This window comes from Clinocottus analis, unplaced genomic scaffold, assembly GCF_023055335.1.
Source record: "Clinocottus analis isolate CAN_PGR_092001 unplaced genomic scaffold, fCliAna1.0.p SCAF_1, whole genome shotgun sequence".
Taxonomy (NCBI): domain Eukaryota; kingdom Metazoa; phylum Chordata; class Actinopteri; order Perciformes; family Cottidae; genus Clinocottus; species Clinocottus analis.
This window is the reverse complement of record NW_027175820.1, coordinates 17,096,538-17,108,746: the sequence shown is the minus strand read 5'-3', so window position 1 is coordinate 17,108,746 and position 12,209 is coordinate 17,096,538. Positions and strand designations below refer to the sequence as shown.

General features: G+C 38.8%; 2 protein-coding genes across 3 annotated transcripts; one reads left to right on the top strand and one right to left on the bottom strand.

Moving 5' to 3' along the window:
• The first annotated feature begins 590 nt into the window (after nucleotides 1-590).
• gnpnat1 (glucosamine-phosphate N-acetyltransferase 1) lies at nucleotides 591-5,545 on the top strand. 2 transcript variants are annotated; one of them, XM_068595608.1, is made up of 6 exons: nucleotides 591-734; nucleotides 1,635-1,796; nucleotides 1,930-1,992; nucleotides 2,180-2,307; nucleotides 2,923-2,984; nucleotides 3,159-5,545. In XM_068595608.1, the coding sequence occupies exons 2-6, from the start codon at nucleotides 1,643-1,645 to the stop codon at nucleotides 3,352-3,354; spliced, it is 603 nt and encodes a 200-aa protein (XP_068451709.1). In that variant the 5' UTR covers nucleotides 591-734; nucleotides 1,635-1,642; the 3' UTR covers nucleotides 3,355-5,545. The 2 variants fall into 2 exon arrangements, with proteins under 2 accessions (XP_068451709.1, XP_068451787.1); XM_068595686.1 differs by having other exon boundaries at nucleotides 3,154-5,544.
• styx (serine/threonine/tyrosine interacting protein) lies at nucleotides 4,927-11,044 on the bottom strand. Its single transcript, XM_068595492.1, has 11 exons — nucleotides 10,759-11,044; nucleotides 10,344-10,376; nucleotides 9,640-9,693; nucleotides 9,455-9,552; nucleotides 9,307-9,367; nucleotides 9,159-9,195; nucleotides 9,037-9,076; nucleotides 8,844-8,894; nucleotides 8,242-8,314; nucleotides 6,022-6,115; nucleotides 4,927-5,479 (listed from the first exon to the last, which is right to left on the bottom strand). Exons 1-11 carry the CDS (start codon nucleotides 10,816-10,818, stop codon nucleotides 5,406-5,408), a joined length of 675 nt encoding a protein of 224 aa, XP_068451593.1. The 5' UTR covers nucleotides 10,819-11,044; the 3' UTR covers nucleotides 4,927-5,405.
• Nucleotides 11,045-12,209: the final 1,165 nt, after the last annotated feature.

Genomic DNA, 12,209 nt, shown 5'->3' with positions numbered 1-12,209 from the left:
TTGTTTTCATTTTTACACTTTCCAATCAGTTATTTAACAGCTTTTAATATCCATGATATATTTTCCTATCTGTGGGTTTCCTTCATAACCATTACTTTATTTAATAAACCTGAAATATGTTTTGCACTGAGCTTTCCTGTATTTTTGTGCCTAAATCAGGAATGGTTCAGTTATGGATAATTTCTGTAAATCTAGTTTTTGTAAAGTATGTTCATACAAAAGAGTCAATAAACAGAGCTTCTACAGCTTTTTAACAAGATATAGTGATGCATTTTTTATTTTTGAAACTAATGCTTTGTCATGCTAAACCACCTTTGTCTTAATTTATAGACTTCTCCTACAGGCCTGCTTATGTGAGAGAGAAAAAAGTCATATGAGGATGTCCTAATATGAGTTTATGAGTGTGTGAGAGGTACTAAGCCATTAATGGATGTATTTAGCTGCTGGCATGTTAAACCCCGCATTCATATGTGAAAACAATGGACAGCATATTGGAGTCATACGTCACTTATTACTTTTCTGACACATCGACGTCATTGGGCCGCGCCCCTTACCTCCAAATATGTTGCCACGTCATCCAGAAGGGCTCGTGCCAGCGTGCGGAAGCAGCGGCGAAACACACCCACGTTGGTCCACTCAAGGATGTAGCCCAACCTCTTGCACAAAGTTGTACAACTGCCTGGTTGTCACTGTTTGTCCACGAGTCTAGGACTTCAGCCGGACTATCTCTTCTGGTGTGTATTTTTGTTTTACTGGTAAATAGTTAAGCTTACTAACGATATAGCTAGCTAGTTAGCTGCTGAGCATGGCGGGTGACGTTAATGTTAAATGTGAAGTTACAGCTCCGACGCAAACGTTAGCTGAGCCGGATCATTGAAGGTGGCCTCATTTATTAATTAGACAGGACACACGATAGTAGTAAGACGATATATCTCTATATTAAGCGGTTATATGTATATGTAGCTATGAATGACGTGTTACAGCTCGCTAGCTAAGTCAATTAACGTTGACTATAGAAATTACAGTAATTAGACACATTATTTGATGCTAACGTTAGCTAGCCAACACACAAGACGGTGTACCAATACATTGCGTTTTAGTGAAATGTAAAACGGGTGAAGTCAATGTTATTTAACAAGACCATTGACACTTGTGCTCTGCTATTTGGTGAAAATGAAACGATTTCACCACTGAAAAGAATTGTGTTTTGCTGCCATGGAAACGAGAATTATGACGTGTATATAATTATGACCCCTCCCTTACCAACTCGGAGTATTGTTAGAGGATGTGTAAGACACGTTTGAAGGATCGTTCAAGTGATTGTTTAACGAGTTGTGCCTTCAAAATTGTATTCGTCAACTGGTTTATCAGTCACTGAATCATAGCAGTAAAGTAATGAAAACTTTATTTTAACAAGTGCAACTATTTGTCAGGTCAAAGTTCTGTGTAACTGAAAACAAACATATTTCCAATCCAGGCTGACGGCACACTCATGTTCACTCTTTGTGCTATTTTAGATGAATTAGAAAACGCCTGTCTGCTTAGTGTGTCATGTCTTCCTAACATTGCATACACACATTTATGAGTGTCTGACTGTGGACTTACCGGTTTATGTGTGTGTGTTTTTTAAACAGATTGTAAAATGCTGCTAAACGAGACTCCACTGTTTGAGCCCTCGCTGCTTCAGGAACTAGACTGGAGTAGCAACACTCTCTCCTTCTTCCCACCCATTTCCCCGTCCAATCCAGGGGAAGGCCTGGTGCTCAGGCCACTTTGTACAGCGGACTTCAACAGGGGTGAGACGGATACTAGAGGCACAACATAGTCCAGTACTTGTACTTTCAAGAGAATGTGAAGCTAAGAAGATGAAAGATGGTGTGAAAAACTTGACCTTTGGTGTCCATATAGATCTTGTTTTTTGTGTTCCAGGATTCTTCAAGGTTTTATCGCAACTTACTCAGACGGGCGATGTCACACCGGAGCAGTTCACGAGTAAGTAATGTTTAGCATAATGCCAATTAACACAATTTTTGTTTTGAATCCCAAAGTGTTCCACATTTTTAAATGTTTTCCTTTTATATAATATCCATTTGAGAAGAAAAATAACCCTCTTCCTAGAAAACTAACTCTCTCAATGAAGAGAGAGAGAAAAAAAATAATTTCGTCTTTTGGTTTCCAGAGAAGTTTGAGCATATGAAGAAGACCGGAGACTACTACGTAGTTGTGGTGGAGGACACAAACCTGGGACAGATTGTTGCCACAGCCACATTGATCACAGAACACAAATTCATCCACTCGTGTGCTAAGGTAAATAACATCCCGGCCAGCTATTTGATTTTTTAAATGTATTTAAAAGGATCCCCATTAGCTAATGTCAGTGGTGCCAATACATTATTCTGTTGTCTGAAACATCATATTTATCGTAAGCATACTGTATTCAACAGCACATTTGAGGTACACTATATTCAGCATATGTGCACCTCGAATGGTGTCACAATAGGAAAGTGGTTGTTAAAATTTGATCAAAATTCCAATATCTATAAGATTACATTGTTTTAAATGAATTAGTCTATAAATTAGCTTCAAGGATTATTACCAGGCAACTGAAACAACACGCTACACATGACTAACACTTGACCATTTATCAGCTGCTTGAATAATGCATTGTTAAACTGTATTTGAATAGGATACATCCAGTCTAATGCCCTGCAGAAGTTACTTATTAATGTAGTGGTTATTAGAATTGTATTAATTATTAACATAGTTCACTACAGTGAACCAAATTACTTTTCTGTATATTTTCTTAAACTCTATGCAAAATAAAATGTACATTGTGAACATGCTTTTTCACAGATCTTTTCAAATGATTGAAATGGTATGACCGAAATGAAGATTCTCTATTTGATTCTGTTTTGTTTGTAGAGAGGCCGGGTGGAGGAGGTAGTAGTTAGTGACGTGTGCAGAGGGAAACAGCTGGGCAAACTGTGAGTACACCTGTGTGAGCACGTTTTGTTTTGGTCTGAAAACTTACATCCTTGTCTTTGTTCCACAAATCAAATGCTAAACAAATTATATGACAGACTTATTTAGGAGTTATTTTGTGATTCTTGCTGATTTTTATTTTCCTGTTTCTCTTTCTGTCCCTTTTTTAAGGTTAGTTTCAGCTCTCACTCTTCTCAGCAAAAAACTGAATTGCTACAAAATCACACTGGAATGTGCACCCAACAATGTGGCGTTCTACCAAAAGTTTGGATACACCTCCTCACAAGAGACTTACATGCAGTGTCGATTTTCCAACTGAGGACAAGCAGCTTTAAACCTTCATTTTGGTCCACACCTTTATTCACCCACTGACATCTAATGGACAAATAGTCTTAGGAAATTGTAAGAACTGCCCAAGGATGAGGTTGTGAGTCATTCCTGAATGTTCTTCAATTTTAACATACTTGATTAAACATAAATGGAGTTTGAAGCTTTTAGCTCGGTCCAAAATCAACCTCCCATTTGGTGACCATGTCTACCTCGCCATTGTGGAGTTCTGAAGAAAGAAATGCTCGCTACTGTTATTGTAATGTCTTATTGTGTTACATTACATCCGAGCAATTGTATTTACCGCTATTATTCCTGATGCAGCTAAATAACAAATTATTAACGGCTTCTCAAGTTCACTACAAATCTGATTATGCTGTACGGAATTAGTTTTGATCATGATTCAAACTTAGTCTCACAGGTCTGTTTCATTGGATCGAGGGCAAGTCACCAAAGAAAATGTTGTTTCTTTAAATGTGATAGTTATTACTTTGGGTTTTACTGGGGTTTCATATTTCTTACGTGTCCTATTTGGTACGCTGTGCTCTACATCTCGGCAGGCTTTTCTTTGACAGCAGGTTGCTGATTCACTATAATGAAGGTTTGAATACTGCGACATGAAGAATTACTGTCCACTGTTATAATGTATAATATTTATAGCGAACAAAAAAGTTTATATTTTGTGAAGCAGAGGTGAACGATTAAGTTCTGTTTTGTAATTGAAAAGTGATCACATCTATGATCAGTGAAACATTGTGTGATAGGGAAATGGATCAAATTGTTTTATGAATTAAGTTTTATAACTATTCTGGAGAACTGGGGTACATATTTAATATAATTTATTTCCAACTGTGTAAGACACATAAAATATTCTACAATAGTTTCTTTGCTTATATTTCTAGTTGTGAAAATCAATTACATTTGTATTACAATGATGATGCATACAACACAACAGAAGCTACATCAAAAGAAGGGCTGCACAGGGGTGTAGTAGCACTGGCACTCCACAACAGGTTGGATCCCTGAAAGCAGCCTGTTCGGTGTGGAGTTTGCATGTTCTCCCAATGGCAGTGTGGATTGCATCCAGGTTCTCTGGCTTCCTCCTACAGTCCAAAGACATGCAGCTTTAGTTGACTGGAGGCACTAACTTGCCAGTAGGTGTGAACGTGAATGGGTGTTTCTATATGTGCCCTGTGATAAACTGGCTTCCTGTCCAGTGAACCCTGCCTTCACCCAATGTCAGCTGGAATTGGCTCCAGCGACCCTAAATAGTATAAGCGGTTCAGCTAATAGAATGGAACACATGCTTTTCAAAGGATGTTGGTAATCCTGAACACATTTTACATTAATTCTAATGTAACTTAATTTACATAGTGTTGTAAATGCAAAATTGTTTTAAAAGAAAATTGATATAGATTTCATGCCCTTGGATAGATGGTGCATTCTGCTCCCAGAGCTCCAAGTGTGCATGTTCGAAGAATGCATGTTGAGTTTTTTCTAATGTGACTGAAACTTACAGCAAGGTCTCCAAAAAGGTTTACTAAAATAATAAAGTATAACTTGAAATGGAACGTGGAGCAGCGCAGCTGTATGTAGATAGAAAGAAAAACAGCAAAAAAATGACTCAGACTTTATTTTATTAAGCATGTTATTTCCCCACATTCCTTACTATCCCACATTAAGCCTGATATTAGTCCATAATCCTATTACTCCCAAAATAAAGGCATTAGCTATTCCTCTTATGTCCTCCACTGGGCGACGTCTTGGCTACTTTCCCTTTTGCCGACTGCCCCATTCTGGTCACCTACACAAATTCAAGTATCGAAAGTGCATTATTGCAATACTGTCCCGCTGCAAATGCAAAATGCTTTAAATACTATAAAACTGCAAAAAATCTCCCATCAGTGCATACAGCTCAAGAAAAAAAAGGAGTTATGAAATTGGCCCAATCCCCTTCATACTCCATGTCTCAGACATGAGTGGTCTCCCTCCCACCCTCTTCCCCTTAGAAAAAGTTCAAATATTTACATTTTTAATCCCATTAAAAATGTGGAAAAAAAAGTGTACTGCGCCACACAGCTAAATATCAGCAAAGCTCATCCGTTCTGTGCTGCTGTGACCTGCATTCCTCCAAAGTCCTCATCTTCCTCCAGGCTGCGCTTACGGCTTCCTGTAACAGAAATGTGGCAATAAAACATAACGGAACGGATTGCAGACATCAACACACCTGGTTAAATAACTGTACACCTCTCCTGGAATAAATACCTTCTCAAACCTTGTGATGGGAAACATTCAGCGAGAACAAAAATAGCTTTAAAAAAAATTTAATTATGAACCGGTTCTTCAGGGCTTCAAGTGTTTGAATGTTATTGTCCATTTATGTTTTGTAAATAGAACAATGCATGAGAAAAGATGAATACGAGTTCAAGTTTAATAATGAATCAGCTCTTGTGGATTTGAAGAAAAACTATCAGCATTAAGAGCCGCTGTGTAACCACCTCGAGAGCACCATCACTAAACGCTGGTTTATAAATGATGTCAGCCATCATTTATAAACCAGAATAAACAATGTGCCAATAGTACAACGAGTGCTACTCTATGCCTAAATGATGCCCGTAAATTACTATGTTAATACATATCTGAAAAAAGTCTGGCTGAGACCATAAGAAATTGAGCAGACAGGTGTGGCGAAGCAGTGCATCCTGTACAAACCTGGCATTCCAGCTTGTAAGGAAAACGACCTGCCCAACTGCATCGGTGACATCATTTTAATAGTCAGTCTGGCTAGGTAGATCGCTTCATATTCCTAGGAAACAAACATTAATTACAGTACACTTAATGTTGTAATAATGAGTATCAGTATGAGTAATGAGTCCAGTAAAACACACAAAGAATGTTTGGTATGATGTGTTTGTCACTGAACATACGTCAGAATGTGGCAGTCTGATCTTTTGCCTCTTTAATGAAAGATTAACCTGACACATGAACATGATGCAGCATTGACGCGAGGAATGATTTATGCAACAACAAAAAAGAGACAATATTGCTGGCTAGCCAGATAAATACAAAATAATTATAAATGTGGCCCACAAAGATTGCAGAAGGCAGAGACATTTCCGCAGTGTCACATCTGGAGCAGATGACTTAGAACAAACAAGAGCACATCCTGTGAGAAGCCCGACACATCCCAACCTTTTTAACAGGCGAGGAGCTGGAAACAGCATTTTGTTGACAAACAAGTTAAAAGTGCATTTATTTATAATAGGGCTGGGCAAAGTTGAAAAAATTTAACTACTTAATCGCGTGATTTTTCTGCGATTAATTGCATTATGCTCTAAACTCAATACTGAAGTAAAAACTAGTGTATTGCACGCTCTTTTTTCAAAGTCATGTTATCAGGACAATATAACAGGCACTCTGTGAGCAACAGCAAGTCAAGTTAAACCAACCTACCTACCTACCTACCACCTACCTACAGTATGAATCTGATTTCTTTCTGAAGAAACATTTGTATTTTATCAGGGAACAACATGTCCCATGGTCATTAGCAAAAATGAAAACTGTTTTACAGGAATGTGACCGGGTCAGTAGTGAGGCTTAGGTTAGCTAGTGTGCTGGTAACTAGGGGTAACGTGGCTCAAGCCCTGCCCCCTTTACGCCACAACTGGTTGCGAAAAAGCGAATTAACCGCATAAAGTTTCGGTCAAGTAAAAATCAGGCAAAAAAGCGTTGCGAATGTTTACAAGTGTTTTGGTGTGAACACAGCATTACTGTCACAGACTGACCAATTCAATACACAGCATCTTCATACCACCACACCCACGAGCATACGAAGTGTGGGGACCGACCCGCAGAGCCGTTCCAAATAACGAGAGAGAGAAAAAAAAAAGAGACACATCAGCAGAAAGCCTCACCGAGCAACGCACAATTACTCAGTGCTTCTCAGTCGGACGCCTCCAACCTCGGCGATGTTGTGTGTCCTGACCAGCTCAACCCTGTCAGGCCACCGGGGATTTTATCAACAAGAACCACACTTAGTTTATAATGCCACAATTATGCAGCGCCTCTCGTTCGGCTGGGCGCACCCCTGGGTCATCAACAATGGATGTTAAACACAACCAATCACATTTAGTTGTAACAAAACAATCTAACAAAATCCCGGCACTGACACACTGCACAGCGCACAGACGAGACATTGCAGCACGGCTGGTGGCAGCAGTACACCTTGGCGCAAAGAGAGGCCGCGAGAAGAGGCACCAGCAGCCCCAGTGCAGCAACAACACTGTGGCTTGTTTATGATAAGGCAAAAATAATTATAATACATGTAGTGAATTATTTTTGAAAAAAACAATTACATTATAAAAAAAAGCTATAACATTCAACAACTTTTTTAAAATGATAAAATAGCTATAACTTTGTGATTCTGTTTACCAGAAAAGGCTTAGAAGGGCCTGACGGCCCACCACCGGCTTTCACGTCAGGCTCAAGTCGTCAACACTGCCTGTCGGTGAGGCTACGGAATCGTGCGCGCACATACATAAATCGCCTTCAAAGTAAAAGCAGTGTCGTATTGCATTTATGGTGTGCATCTTATTTATTTTTCACTTTTGATTGACCTCATGCGGGCTGGACTGGGAAAGCCCTAAGACACCAAGTTCTGAACTACGCCGTCTGGAAGAGATTTAAAGTGCAGAAACCTGTGTGCGGCAGTAATAAGACCCTTCCAATGCAAAAGCAAAAAAAATGCAGTTAACGCATGATCAAATAATTAATGCTGTTAAAAGGATTGCTGCGTTTAACGCATTTTTAGCACATTAATGCAGCCTTAATTTATAGTAATAAGGAGTGCCTCGTAATCGTTCAACTTGTTGGTTGGACCGTTAAGTTGATTAATCAGAATTGGAAGCATTTTGTCTGAAAGTAAAGACTCACCTGTAGCTGATGCACAAAGCCCACATTGGGGTTAATGCAGAACCTCCTCTCCTGGACGTGGCTGAATGCATCCCTAGAAAGCAAATGAAGCAGGAGGTTACAACCACAGCTGCTGAAACTCGGACATATTCCACTGCAAACGGTACAGAACGCTGGAGGCAAATGTGTTTTTAATTCAGAATTATTATTCGTAGAACACTTTAGAATTGTACACTAAATTAGTAGAAATATGTAATTGCATCTTAATTCTTGACTATTTTTAATTTAGGAATTACTAAAAATATTTCTCAAAGTTTTACCTGCCACAGCAAATATGTTCCCTGTGTTTGGCTGGCGCTACTTTCATTCCCTGTGCTGCCTTCAGTATATTTATTTAGTATACCTGCACACTACTAGTCATCTTAGTCAATCTACTTTCTTTATGCTGAAAAAAGGCACAAACAAAACACAAGACGTTTGTGAGCTCGTCCATGGTTGTCACATACTGGTACAAAACGCAGTGGAATGTTCATCTAAATCTATTGAAGTAAATTAGACTTGTATCCTCATGATATAAAATACCATAATTTAATGTGAGAACAAAAACCAAACAAAACACTGACCTGTATTTTATCCCAAACGTTTCCATAAGGTATGCGATCACTAAGGCAGCGCTGAAAAAATAAATAAGTTTTTATTGAGGAAATATCATTGGATATTTAAAAAAGTTGTATGTCATGAAAATTCAGTACATAATGAGATACAATGAATGTAAAAATGACAAATCATATATGACATAACTAAAACAAACCTCACCTTCTTGATATACCTGCATTGCCATGTACCAGGACTTTTCCTATACGAACAAGACGAAAGATTGTCAATAAAAGAATTTTTTTTTCTACTCAACATTTTCGACAAACTGCGCCGATCCTTACCTCCTGTTGCTAAGCAGCCATCAATAAATTCTTTAGTCTGTTAGGAGGACAATGAGCGACAGTAGATCAGGCAAAACAGAAGGGCCATCCCTGTTAGTCAATAAAACACTTGCAACGAAGGAAGCAAAAAGCCCATATTGTAACTCACTGAAGGGAAAAATCTTATTATATTTTCCACTGGATTGTCAGCAATATCTAACACAAGGTATCTGAAAAGATACAACATTAGTTTATTGGTGAGTAACACAAGAATGCAGTTCACATCAAGTAGTGCAATCATGTGATTTCTTACTTACCTAAATGTATGAGCAAAATTAGGTTTGATAAAATTGGCTTCAATGTCTTGGCGGACACACACAACGTGTGTTATGCCCTGTCTCTCGAGGATTGGCAGCTAGACAATGAGAAAGAAGAGATGCAATAAGAGTGGATAACGTATTTCTCTGCATTTGTCTCAAAGTACCGGAGGTTAAAAACATACCTTGCTTTTCATTGCAGCAGAGTAGGGACCTAAAAACAGCCCCGGTAAAATCTCCTGGAAATAGAGATAGAGCGAGATGTCACTAACAACGCAGGCAGCGAGCATTTCCCAAACCTATAAGCCGTTTATTCACTTCGTACAACACAAAGCTTCCTGTCAAACATGATGTCTTACTATTACTATGTGTGAATATTTATGTTACATTCGGCATCCAACGTCCACAACCAAAGTGAACCAAAGTCAACAAGAACATGTTAGGAAGAATAGTGTAAAGATAAATATCACAAAATAGCAAATTAATTGGACTCATGTGTGTACTAATCACATTTGTGTTTAATGCATCCAACTGTGCTCCACTCTTATGCTTTACATTACAAAACTTCATTGTGTTAAATACAGTCTCCAGTAACTTATTTGGTGAATTGTAACTTTGGACAATAGAATTTTGCCTAAAACAATATCCTCCTTCAATTATCAGAGCAGTAGCTTGTCATGAGAAGTTGATCATAAAATATGACCACACCCTGAAATAGATAACTTGTGTTAATACGAACACACTTTCTTGGAAATGACTGACATTGATGTTGGTAGAGATGGTGACATGATGGACAATGTGACCAGCGTGCATGAGAGAAGCACTATAACATGTGGGGGAGATGAAACCCTGGGAAAGGGCCAAGTGCATTCAAACTCCTCTTACATACCTGCATGTCTCGTCTCATTGGGTAAGCCCAGTCCTGTAAAAGGGGTAAGTTACAAGCAAGGTTAAAAAGGTTACAAACGCAGGAAAGTTGCGTCGATGACGTGACAGTTTCTGACAAAGTGGGGAGCGACCACAGTTTACTTTGCGTGCAACGTGACATACGTGGCTAACGTTTGGAGACGATGCTACTCAAGTGTTGCACAGGGCTCGGCAGCGTTAAGCCCAGAAGGCTCTGGTCTTTCCAAAAGAAAGACCCGAGCGAGTTTCACAGATCCACTTTAATGTCTTGCATCCCCCGACCCCCCAAAAAACACCACCATATACTTTCAAACGTCCATTTAAGCTGCTATCCCAGAATGCTGGAGTGGAGGTTAGCTGCCATTAGCCCGACAGACTCAGTCCACAGGCTAACTCACCAGAAGGTCCTCCTTGGTCGCGGGCAGCGACGGGAACTGGAGTTTGTTCTCGTCGTCCATTCCTCTGTCTGTTTGGGCACCGCGGGCCCGTCTGCACGCGAGGTATCGATGCTTCTCGCGGCGGGGTTAGCTGGACAATCGGTGCAATTTGTTTTGAGGCTCCACATGCATGTCCGCCATGCTGTCTCCTGACAGATGTGTCACGTGACCGCTCGACAGACTGCAAACAGACTCGGGAAGGAGGAAGAGAAAGCAACGGCGACGTCCCGCGGTCGACTCACGAATTATTTTCTTCTTCTTCTTCTTCTTCTTCTTCTTCTTCTTCTTCTTCTTCTTCTTCTTCTTCTTCTTCTTCTTCTTCTTCTTCTTCTTCTTCTTCTTCTTCTTCTTCTTCTTCTTCTTCTTCTTCTTCTTCTTCTTCTTCTTCTTCTTCTTCTTCTTCTTCTTCTTCTTCTTCTTCTTCTTCTTCTAGTTATTATTTACACCTATAGTCCCACACAGTGCCTCAGTGTTAATAATTTGGAGTAAGTTTTACTCTATTCAGTGTTCATATTTAACTCTACATGATGATATATTTAACTCTTCATGATGGTAATTTTCTAGAATTTAATTATTTATATAGAATTGACTCCAAATCTAAATAGAACTATATCTAGCTATGAATCTAATTCCATACAGAATTAGATCCTTGCTTCACGCACATCGAGGGTACTTGCTGGACACTGGTTTACGTGACTTGGAACTTGCGTGACCGTCAGACGATGTGTACACGGGTTAGACAATATTTCATATTTGGAGCAGCGCTGTCATTTATGTCAGTGCTGTCATTTATTCATGAATTTTCTGAGTGTATCTCTGACTACTATTTTAGGTGTGAGCCTGTGAGCTTTTCATTTGCAGATGTTCCTACGTAATTTATCATTATCTATATATATCATGTGATATATATATATATATATATATATATATATATATATATATATATATATATATATATATATATATATATCTCACACATGAATAAATCCAAGTTGTTGTTTTTTTCCTGTGTCCATCATATCGGAATAACTGATTTGGATGACTTATAAATAATCCAATATATAAAAAATGATACATCCCAAAATAATGTTGTGTTATTGTGTCCACTCTTACTTATTTTGGGTAGAAATAGAAATGCTTTATTTAAGGAAACTACTCATTGTATTTCTACTCTCTCCTTCACGTTATATCATTTTGTCAACTTAGAATCATTAAATGCGTAAAGCATCCAAGCTTTGATGTTAATCTCTCTCTCTCCTTCCATTAATCTCTTTCATTTTTCTGCTCTCACCCCTGTCAAAAAGCCATCCTTGCTTAATAATCAGATAAGAAACACCCCTGATCTAAAACAGAGCGCATGAATAATTACTGGATTCTAATATGTCATCTGTTTGTTGTTGTGTGACAGTGTT